Genomic DNA, 12,196 nt, shown 5'->3' with positions numbered 1-12,196 from the left:
TTATCAAGTGCAGGAAGAAATTTGACTAATGCAAACTATTTTGTTTTTTCATTCTAACCTGTCTTGTGGTTATAGGTTCTTTGTAGTGAACGTTATGGAGTTTGTGATAGTGTCACAGTATGCAATGAAATGCATGCTTTCGAAACAGTCTGAAATGTTTTTGGTCTTCTTTTTAAATTCTTTTTTTCTTTTTAGCTCTATTCGAATCAAAATATAGGGCCTCACTCAAAGTCCACAGAACATTTTATTCACAGAAACTGTGAATTTCATGGGTTTATCAGACCTCTAGTCCTCCTACAAAAGACTGAACTCTATTACTTCTCACAAACAACTCAGCTTGTTGCTCTGAAGCAATAAATGGGCAAATTGCAGGAATCTATAGCTGAAATTCTGTTATCTGCAGGATGCCAGATTAGATGTTAACAGTCCCATTTTGAATAAAGCTTCACAAAACCGTGCTAAATCCATAAGTCTTCTGAATGAAATATTTTGGGTTTTGAAAGTTTGGAAAACATCAAAATCTGTTTTCTATTTAATTCTCTATTAATTCTTCTTCAGCTGCTTATGTGAAAGTTTTTTAGAGAGAAAATGCTTTTCACTGCCTGCTCCTCAAAAATGATCTTGGAAAAGCCCTTCAGGGTTCTTTGTAGAATATTAAAAGTCTTCTCAAGAAAAAATGTTACTACACATTACACGTTTTTAGGATGTGCAGAGGTTAGCTTGTCCATCAGTAACATAGAGGCAACTTTTATACTTGATCCAGTGAAAACTTAATGTGGGTTTAGAACCAATTGTCATTAGAAGAGTTGTAATGGAAATTAATGCCACCTCAGTCAGTCGCTCTGTGGTTATATGTACTAGCAGTCAAGTCCTCTTGTGGCTAAAAAGCACCCTGTAGCTAGAGGGATTTCCATTTCTTACACATAGTTGACTGTTACTGAGATAGATGCCTATTCTGTACAGGTAATTTAAAACATCTAGACATATTAAATGGACTAAGAAACACTCTAGGCTGCATATACACCCATCCACCTATCTATTCAATCTCTATTTCAGTGCATACCTCATCACTTTCCTCAATAAGAGGCCTTACTGATAAATCTCCTTTAGGACATGTTTGGATAGGCAGTCTGAACTGGCAACCCTTGGTTTTACTACTTTTTAGCTACTTGTTTTTACTTTCTTTTTCTTGGAATCATAGTAACAAAGCACCTCTTTGAACAAGTGCTCCTTTGGGCTTGTTTGCCATAATAATGTGTGAACTATTGATAAAGGAGCCAAACTCCTTTAAAGTTCTCATTTCATCTCTTATTAATAGTCTCAAGTCTGTATATCTTTACCTGCAGTGGAATGGACATGAACATAAATAGGGGCAACATATGTCAGCTGCATCTAGCCAGTTTAAAACTGTTGCAAGTGTTTGAGTGTCTGCCCTAAGGGTCTACCAAACCAGTTCAACAGATAAGGCTTTTCCTCCTGTATTCGTATTTTATGGTAGCACTTAGGTTTTCATTCTAGTGTCTTGCTTATTCTTAGAGGACAAGGTTATATATTATATGAGCTATATTGTTACATAGATTATTGGCCATCTCTGGGGTTTAAGAGAATTTTCCATAGCTGTTAACCCTGAGCATTGGCAGCTTGATTGCTAACACTGAATAATCAAAGCTCTAGAAAGGAGGAGAAATTCTAATTAAAAAAATAATTCAATTGGATTCTTTACTATTTTCTTAAAAGCTGGTTATTTTTTTCTTGGAAAAAAAATCAAAACAAAACAACTTAGTATTTAATGAAAGAGTCTCCTGAAAGTTTATTATTGGAATATCATACCTTTAACTAAGGTTCTTTTATGTGGATCTTTGTGGCATGTGAGATCTTGAAAAAGCTAACAAAGTAAAAGTAAGGTCTGATAGAGATCTTTGCGTATGTAAGAATTTGTATATGTCTTCTAGGTGAATTTGGAACAGATGTTGTTCATTAAATTTATTACCTACCATAAATGATTTAGCGTGAGCTAGTAATTTGAGGGACTCCCAGGTGTGCACTGCTACAAAAATAATACACTGGTCAGAACTTGTTTAGTCATGGTACCCTCCTACAAATTACAGCCTATCCAGTCCCATCCAGGTTTTATAATTTTTTTAAATGTATAGTTCTTTGCAAAAGCATGCTACATGCTCTATGCACACGATCCTAACAGCTGTGTATGAAATCATAATTAATCCTTATGCCACATTAGTTTATATGCCAAGTTATTTATACATATTCCTTCTTAAGCTGTGCACAGAGTACAAGCCATCTTTCTTGCCCATGCACATTTCTATATGCAGTTTTCTGGTTCTGTATGTTGGTGCAGTTATTTTATAGTGAATTTACTGAGAATCAGAAACTCTCAAAACTCCCTAGCAGCTTTGACTTGCCATTCCCCTTTCAGTTGTTGAATTCCCATGTATTTTTTTCATTCACAGTTTTGAAAAGAAGATGTACAATTCTGTGTCAAGTAGAGCTTCTACTTTCATGAAAATATGATTCCTCAGTATGACTAGCATTGCTGTTCGCTAAAATTTGTGGATTCTGAAAGTGATGTTATTAGACATGCTTCTCCATGTCATATTGCGAATCTTGGACAAATAACTGAATTGTTGGTTTTCTGCTTGAACAAAATTTGAAAGAGAGATCTGGGAAGACTCTGGGCTGCAGAAGCTGTATTTTTCTGAGGCATTGGGCAGCCTCTGTAAATATTTCTAACCTACTGGAGGAAAGAACAGGGAGAAATTCTCTTTGTACGAACATTGCATAAAACTCCCAACAAGAACAGCTGAGGGAGAGAGAAGGAGTTTCAATTCTGTAGTCATCTGATAGAGCTGTCATAGCACAAAGTAAACACCAGGCTTCATTGGGGCAATATAGAATAGCCAGGCAGAAATTAGGTTAAAAACAACCTTTTTTTGTTGCACTGGGAATGCTGAGCTTAGTGCTGTACAAACTGAATATTTTAGTGGAAATACACAATGCTGAAGGTGACTTATTCTCTGTAAGGCTGGCATGGACCTTAATTTTTCCCAAGTTGTTTAACAATTAGATCAAAGTCTTGGATTCAGGGCACCTTATTGCATGTTCTTTATAAAGCAGAGCTGAAATTGCCACTTACTTTTCAGCTGGAGGTTTAGCAAAATGAAGATTCAGTAATACTATGTAAGTTTAGCTGTAAACACCGTGTGAGATATTAGAACATTAATTCTCAATAGTGTTGCAATGACCTTTTCAAGACCCAGTCAATTTGCACACACAAAACACCCCAAGCCAAAGAATCACAAGCCTTTCACAGTACTCTGCGTCAGTTTAATGTGATTTAATACATTCTTTTCCAGAATGATCACCTGATTACTTTGCCTCTGAGGGGCCAGCACTCATAGAGGTTAAATGATGTTCATATGTAGGGGAATTACTTCAAACTAATGAAATGCTTTACCTGTCAGGTTCTCATTTTTTTCTGTCTCATAGATAGTTTTAATGAGGAAGATTTACTTAAAAATTGCACTCTGGCATATACTGGGTATGCCAGAATACCTGCAAATATTCTTTGGGGAGCAATCGTGGCTGACAGCACTGTAATACAGGAGTCCTGTAAATTGGTTCAGATCCTCTACTGGCAGATGTAGACAAAGCTCCATTGGCGACACCAGTTTACACCAGCAAACAGTAATTTTACTTTGGACAAAATGGTTATAAACATAGACTCCGAAGAGTCTATTCATGGAATAAGATTTCAGCACAAAGTTTCCAGCTTCAAGTCAGTTCACCAAGCCTGAAATTTGGCTTTTTTTCTGAGTCTGTTGTATCCCCCCCCCCCTTTTTTTTTTTTTGAGGGTAGCATCTATTTTCTGGAATAGAAGGTTTGAAGAAATGTTTGTGCTGAGAGAGCACATTTAAAAAGTGTCTATGGAATTTGGGATCATAAATCTTAGAGGAATTCATGAGGGCTTCTGCAGCTAAAACCTCGTCTACTTAGAACTTACTTCCTCCTCTTTATCTGCTTCGCCACCTAGAAAAAAATTTGAGAGATTTGTGATCTGTGGGAGTGTGTAAATAATTCAAAGTGAATAGTAAGCAGAAGAAAATAGCTGGACTTTTCTCATGTTGCTGTCTGAATGGTGACTGATTTTTGAATCTGGGATATTTTTCTTATTTGCTTCATAATGCTTTATAATGCTTAATAGCAACAATTTTGTAAAGTGAGACTTTATTTACTGACCTAGTGTCCAAGTGTAAAGAATAGAGCAATTGATGTAGTTTTTATGGTGTTCCTAGTAATCTGAATTACTCTATACTGAGAATAAATGGAGTTGCACAGGCATATTCTATATGTCCTATTTTATTTTAGACTTTGCCTTGCTTAGCTTTGTCTAAGTTCAATTTTTTGTAAAGGTTAGCTAGTGTCTCAAATCCGTGGAAGCAGTTGCCGCAGGTTGGGACCAGGTCTAGAAATGACTTTCATCTTATCCATTTCTTATCTCTGCTGAATAGTGTAGGATAAGTCAGCTCAGGTGTGGGTTTGGGACTAAACACGCGTGACAATTGGCAGTATTACATGATCAATGTGTTCAATATACACAAAGGCTTCAACTAGAAAGTGAAACACTGTGGCAGCATTTAACTTTGTGTCAATAGAAGAACACACTGAATTTACTATGTTTCATTTTGATTTTTTTTTCTGTTTTTTTTCTCCAATGGATTGTTTATACTTCATATGTCTATTATAATGCGCAACCGTCGCTGTCACTTAATGATTATGAAAAGCTCTCTTTTTTTTGCAGATCATCCGGTGAATGAATTTTTGGATCTGTTCAGTCGCCACATGCTTCCTCATGCAATAGATGAACCCCACATTGATGCAGAATCAGCTCAGACTGAACCCTGTACTTCAGACTCTGTGCAGGATTCGTCTGAATATATAATATTGGATCCTTTCTTTCCAAACTTTATAGAGTTTGAAGAAGAGGAAGACTGTGAAAATACTACTGACGTTACAACTCCTCCAGCTTTGCAGTTCATAAATGGAAAACAACAAGTTACTAGTGCACCTAAGAGCACAAAAGCTGAGGAAGCGAGAAGTGACCAAATTGAAAGCGTTGCACATTCCAAAAATGTAACCTTTTCTCAAATCAATGAAACAAACACATTTATAATACCTGAAACTGAAGCTTCGGGTACTATGCAACCAAGCAAAGCTGGAGAAGTAATAGGGGCGTTTGAAGTTACACAACCGACAGCAGATGTTGCAATGTTAGAACCTGTTTATAGTGGTGAGTCAGAAGTTGCCACAACAGATAAATCAATAGCCATTACTTCTTCATATCAGCAGTCTCTGCAAAAAAATAAAGACACCGTAACATGGCATGGAACTGAGGAGAGCTCTACTAAAGATACAAAAAACTTGCTTTTGATTACTAGCGAATCTTCTGGGGATGGCTCCACCGAATCTGATTTATCCGGTTCTGTCTCCTCAGAAATTGTGACAATGTCAAGAAAGGAAGATGATGAAAAAAATTCTGGTATAACTTCTGCTCCTGATGCATTTACTGTGGAAAATTCTGCTGTAACTGCTTCTCTGGATGCAGTTTTAAAAACTGCTGCAGTAGGCATAGGTGTGAAGAACCTTATTACAGAAGAGGTAACCCCTGCTCCAGGAGAACATGATAAATCAACTATTAAACTTAATGCAAATTCCCCAGTTGAAAATCTTCTGGAAACAAGTAGTCATACAAAGCCTGAGACGAGTGCTGCTTCTTTTATGGTTCTAGAAGGCTCTGGAGATGTAGAAGAGGACATCACTATAACTTCAGCCATGACAACGGAAACAGCAGTAACAGAAACACTTTCAATGCAAGATATTTCTTTGGGCTCTGGCACAGTGCTGCCAACAGAAATTTCTGTAACCGTTTCAGGAATCACTTCTGCTTTGCCCAGAGGAATAAGCACTCTCTCTTCCGCTTTTGATCAAAGTTCAGAAGTAACTGTTGCCACCAATTCTGTGTCTGAGTATATTACGGAAAAAGTAGTTGTCAGCTCTCTTGTAACTGAAAAGAATATTGAAGATGAAAAAGAAATACAGACCACTGTATATTCAAGTCAGGAAAATTCAGCTACTGCTGCAGAGGGAAATTCAGAGTTGAATGAACTTGGGAGCACTACTAGTGAAGTCAGAACCGTAAGTCAAGAGCCCAGCCCGCTCAGAAAAACAGTAACAGGTACCGTAAGTTCTGAAATAAAAAAGGTCACCACTGCTCCTCTCTTGAGGGAGAAGAAGCTTTTTACAAATGAAGGATCAGCAGAAGAACCAGCAGACATATTTTCAGGGGGTCCCACAAGAAAAGTGGTAAGTACTGACTCCCCTTTTATTGATCTGGGTTCTGGAGACAGAGATGTTATCATTGAGTCTGCTACTTTGACTTCAGTTCCACTAAGACCTGTCACTGAACCACAAACAGAAAAGCATGAAGGAAAATTTTACAGCATAGATGATGCTTCAGTGAATAATGCAACAGCAGAATATGAAGAACATGCAAGAACAGATGAATCAGCAGTATCAGTTTCAAGTACTGGGTCAGATGGCTTGACAAAGGAGTCTGGAGGAGCAAGTCAGATGTCCCAGGATGTGTTTGGTACAGGAAACCCAGGAGAACAAAACCAGGAAACAGAACCAACTTACACAGCTCCTTCTGAAGTAAAATCTAGTCCTGGTTCTAGAAAGGAGATAATGTCTCCTGTTGCACCAGGTATTAAAACTGAAGATTTAGAAACAGATGAGGTCACGTCACCTCCAGAATCAGTGGTTAGTAACAGCCCTCATGACATCATGATGACACATGGTACTAGCAGTATAAAAGCAGTAGCTGAATCTACAGAGAACAAAAATGCAAAAGTTAGTTCTTCAACTGTCTCATTAGGCAAGATTCTCCTGATTGAGCATGGCTCTGGAGAAGAATACAAAGGTGACAGCAGCACCACAAAACTAATGTCTAATGGTCCTACTGAAGAAATACTTGGAAGTCATTTCTCATTTATTGATCAGGGATCTGGAGGAGCAGACACATTCATTGAATCGTTTGCAAAACCAGCAGTTTCACCCACAGGGAGACCAGAAATACAAGAGATGTATGACAAAAAAGTTGTCAGCACACCATCTATGGATCATGCCTTCACCACTGAACCTGATGAGCTAGTCACAATTACTGAACATGAAGTTACCACGATGGGAACTGTAACTGACATAAGAATGGAAGAGAAAACAGTTGATGAACTGACAGTGAGAGCTTTTACTATGAAGATTCCTTTGGTGGAAGATATAGATTCTGGGGAAGACAGGCCAAGGGAAATTTCACCAAAAGCTATAGAATCTTCTGAAGAAACAACAACAGACACATTCTTTAAAAGCACACAGGCTAACCATGAAAATCTGGGATTTTTAAATGTTCCAACTGTCAGTCTGTATTCAGAAGAAAAGGAATTAGAAACTGAATCTGTTAAAAAAATACTTTTGCCATTTAATGATTACAGAGTAACTGAGTCTGTAAAGATTGAAAGGAAATACATAAGCTCTCCAGCTACAGATACAGAGCAAGAGGAGGAGTTGGTACAAAATATTTTCCCTACAAAAGATATTCCCAGGTCACTCCTGATACCTAAAGAAGAAAAGCTAACAAATAATGAGCTAATCAGTGACCCATTATTCTCAGGACAAGGATCGGGAGATGACCTTGCTGTTATTCCTTCTGTAGTGCCATTGGCTGTCAAAGAAATCATGAGTACTTCAAGTCCTCAAACTTCTCATCCTGCAAATATAGGACCCAAACTTTCAACTGACAAGACACAAGACTTTGAAAGAGGAAGCACTGAGTCAAATGCTGAAGTTAATGAAGAAGTTACAAGTGCTGTAACTGAGCTGCTGTCAGAAACAGAGGACCAGTTCCCCAGCTCAGTGATCACCAGTTCCCCAGCTTTAACAGAAGAGAGTTCCAAGAGCTTCAGCTCTAAAGAGATTAAAGAGATGACACATTATTTTGTGGCAGTTGAAGAACCTCACAATAAAGAAACTAACTATAGGAGAGGAGAAAATGAAACAGATAGGACAACAGCTACTTCTAAAGCTGTTTCTCAAGACGAAACTTCACATTTGCTGATTAAAGATGGCGTAACTCCTGTTTCTGTTATACTGAGTGGAACTCCCAGTCTTGAAACAGAAGAATCACTTGTAACATCAACAACAAAAATGCCAGGCAGACTATTGCCTGAAAGCTCTGGAGAAGGATCTGGCTGGGTTGGTGTTTTGGATTCATCTTCTCCTGACATGTTTACTCATTTGTCAATACCTCTTGTGTCAAAAGTAGAACTAAATGCTTCATCTAGTGTTCCTGGGGAAGTTTATTCTGAAATTATGGTAACAGAAGCACCAATAGATGGATCACAGACTGTGATCACAGGACTAGCATCCCTTTTTACAGAAGAAAAAGAGATAGTGGCAAATCCATCTGCTGTTCAACCGAAGACAGCTACATCAGAAGAACTAACAAGTGATACTGGGATATATGAGAAAATTATTCCCATGATTGATGATAAAAGAAGTGTTATATTGAATGTTTCTGTTTACGGTGATATTACACTAATTGAAGAACGACTTCAAATCCCATCAGAAGAAACAACTATTATAGACATGGATCATTCAAGATCAATGCCTGAAGATATAATAAGTGTGCAGACAATGCCAAATCCTGTCATACAATCAACATATGACAGTGATGATAGCATGACAGCTGAAGGGGAGAAATACGATTCAACACCTAAATTTTCCATAACCAAAGAGAAGACACTTGGATCTGGTGATAGTCTTTCTTTTACTACTTCCCGTCAGCCAAGTAGTGAATCAGTAACAGCTGGGCACAAACCAAAATCAGATGACAAGGATTTGGGTTCCGGGAACGCCATGAAGTTTGCAACAGAAACTCTCGTCACTACTGAACTCTCTGAACTGGGCATTTTCCTTCCTACAGTACCATCACTGGCAAGCCCTCATGCACCTCATGAGTCTAAACATGTTGTAACAAGCACAGCAGAAGACACCTACGAGCTGAATACTTCAGCAAACAACAGAGTAATAGCAGATCAAAGTGAAACAATCTCTGGCTTTTCTGGAATGGGCCAAGAAGAACTGGATGATAAGCAACCTGTAGTTCCTTCTCTTACACCAGTTTTAACTACTGAGACAGAAAAGGCTTTGACAACTGACATGCTTGATTTAAGTATTGTCGCCACACAACGTACATCCCAACTGACAACTGTATCTTCTAGCAAGAATGAAGAAAAACATCCTACAGTATACACAAACACAAAATCGGCATCAGCAGAGTATGAAGAAACAGATACAGTGAGCTTTTATGCTGTACCTCAAACTCCTAAATCATCAGTAACTGTTCAGTTAGTTAATGGAGTATCTGAGTATCCTGAGGTAATCATTCCAAGTACATCATCATCAAAGGATTCAGAACTCTCCGATCATTCATCAGAAGGAACCTTCAAAGAGGTTAGTTCTGATATTGCGGCAACATATAAACCACCCACTACAGAACTTCTCGACAGAACAGAGTCTTCTCTGCTGGAGTTTTCTCCCAGGCCTGTCTCAGAAAGCACAACTACTGAAAGTATGCCTCACTTTAATAGACCCGTAACAGACAGGACTGAGGAGACAGAAACCTCTGTAACTGACTTGGCTGTTGAGGAAGAAGCTACTGTTTCTGGAGATTCTCCATCAATACATGTCTTGCCCACTGCTTTTCTGAATTTTGGAGAAAGAATGAGCACAGATGTTCCGAAAGTTAGCACAATAGAAGTTGAAGCATCCTCAGGGAGAGTGAACAACCCCCATCAAGAAGATGACAGGAGTACCGAGAGAGAGATCCCATGGCTTTTCTCCACACCTGTTTCAGATTCACGCAATAGTATTGAAAGTGAAGTATTTAAACCTGATCAGGAAGCAGTTACAATGCTAGCTTCATCTTCACAACCTTTGACTAGAAGTACGGAAACACAGTCAGCTTTGTTTGGTCGAGAGGAGATCACAACAATTTCTTCTAACATTGCAACAAACAGCACTGCCCCTGGAAACAGTCCGTATCAAAACGAGCAGTCAACGATAAGCTCTGAGGAGCCGAATACTATTGAAGTGGTAACTTCATCATTTTCCCTTCCGGAAGTTACTAATGGATCAGATTTCCTGATTGGCACCAGTGTGGGTTCAGTTGAAGGCACAGCAGTGCAAATTCCAGGTAACTTCCAAATATGATCACTGTTGTATATGTTTGTTGTGATACTTGTAAATGTGTATCTTAACTCTGGTAAGATGTATGACAATCAGAGTACCATGTAAAATAACAACAGAACTCGTGAGCTTCAAGCTTTGAAATCAGCATGATTGCTACCCCTACAAAGTGAAGGAGGATGGGGGTACCAAAAGTCAAGCTCAGTGACTTTTCCGATGAGTTTGCATCGTGGAGCTCTGGATCAGACTTGAGGTAACCAGCCAGTTCCAAAAGACAGGAAGGTAACATTGATTGTGGTAGAGAATTCAGCTGTAATTATTTAATTTTCCAATTTCCAAGAGATAATTTTGTCTGATAGCTTTTCTGTGTTGGCATGATGATAGTACTTATACAATTGGTTTATAGATAGGCTTGTTTTATAACATCTTGCAGTTGATTTAGTGGGCAGATCTAGTGTGCGTTTTAGGGTGAGAATTTTCTATAAAAATGAACTTCCCTTAACCTACAAGGTAACTTTCCAGAGAAGAGAAAACCAAGACTTCACGTTTTCAGCCTGTCTGTAGCTTTGACTGGTTGATACAGTGTCTGTCTCTTATAAATTACAGATCTTTTTGTTAGACGTCATTTGCCTCAGTTATTTTGTTTTACGTAATAGTTATTAGGCACCATTTCACCAAATACACAGATGATGCAGGTAGGGTCAGTATGAGTGGCGTGGCTTCAATTCATATTTTATCTAGATAAAGCTGAGGAAAGAACTGAAATGGCTTAATTTTATAGGGTTTTCTCTTATTTTTCCTGAAATAATCCAGGTTGCTGTCAATTTGAAAATGTTTGCTGAGAAAATATCCAGTCCCATAGGAGGACAAACAGACAGCGAACGCGCAATAAACATTGTTAGGTGCTTGACATAGACCTATATTTGGGACTTGCAGAGAAGCAGCCCTAAAACAGGCACCCTATTTTATGGATAAGATAAGATTCTTTTCAAAACTTCCAAAGCAAGATCCTGCCCTCTTAATTGCAATCGCCAGCTTATGTAGACGGGATTTTCTTCTGGAAGCTTTCAACTGAACCTTCTGCTTTCCAGTGACTAGATAGGGAACTTGGTATTTTAAGAAGACTTCTTTGAATGTTAAATTTGCAAGGGTAAAATAGATGTTACTTATCTTTTATTTCATAAACCATAGTTGGATTGTTTTGAAAAAATGTAACCAAAAATCTAAACTTTTCTCATGTTTCTGAATTAACTTAGGTTACAGAACTCTCTTACCCATTTCATAAGTTTTCAAAGCCAGGGCTTTCTTCTTGTTTCCCAGAAGGATTGTCTTCATGATTTTCCTCTAACTCTGAGAAGCTAATACGTAGAAATGGTTATCTAGTGTGTACTTGTTTGTGTGAGTGATTGCTCCTAGGCATTAAATCAAATACAAATACCTAGGTGTCTAAACTCAGTTGCAACAAACATCACTAGAAGGCATAAAAGTCTGCAAGGAAAAGCTATTTAAATGATAACTCCCATAACAACCGAGGATTTCACAGCAGGTAAGCTTTTATCTTAATGTTTAGTTCGGTTACAAATGTATTCAGTTCCTTTATTTCTATTCTTGAAATGTGTTTTTAAGACAGACAGGTGGGAAATATGCATGTGTGAGAATATCCTTTCAAAGAAATAAGACTTTGTGGGCATTTATTGATTAAATATAACACAGTAAAACAACAGCAGCCAGCCAGTATGTTCTGTGTACCCAATCATTCTACATAAACTAACCCTGTTCAAAAAAAAAAAGCATTTTCCATTCATTTTGCATATGCTTAACTGTTTTCAGCTACAATTAATTGTCATGTCATGCAAACTAAATCCTCAATAGAATATCATG

The 12,196-nt window shown here is 38.0% G+C and overlaps 1 protein-coding gene across 2 annotated transcripts in view; it reads left to right on the top strand.

Annotated features, from left to right (window-relative positions):
• Positions 1 to 12,196, top strand: part of VCAN (versican) — a 112,363-nt gene that overhangs the window by 71,613 nt on the left and 28,554 nt on the right. For both annotated transcript variants that reach the window (XM_075138150.1, XM_075138149.1), the window contains exon 8: positions 4,818 to 10,322. In XM_075138150.1, coding sequence (XP_074994251.1) covers positions 4,818 to 10,322 — 5,505 coding nt within the window. The remainder of the gene's footprint in view (positions 1 to 4,817; positions 10,323 to 12,196) is intronic.

The sequence above is a fragment of the Calonectris borealis genome, chromosome Z (genome assembly GCF_964195595.1).
Source record: "Calonectris borealis chromosome Z, bCalBor7.hap1.2, whole genome shotgun sequence".
Classification (NCBI taxonomy): Eukaryota; Metazoa; Chordata; class Aves; order Procellariiformes; family Procellariidae; genus Calonectris; species Calonectris borealis.
This window is presented reverse-complemented; position numbering and strand designations above follow the sequence as displayed.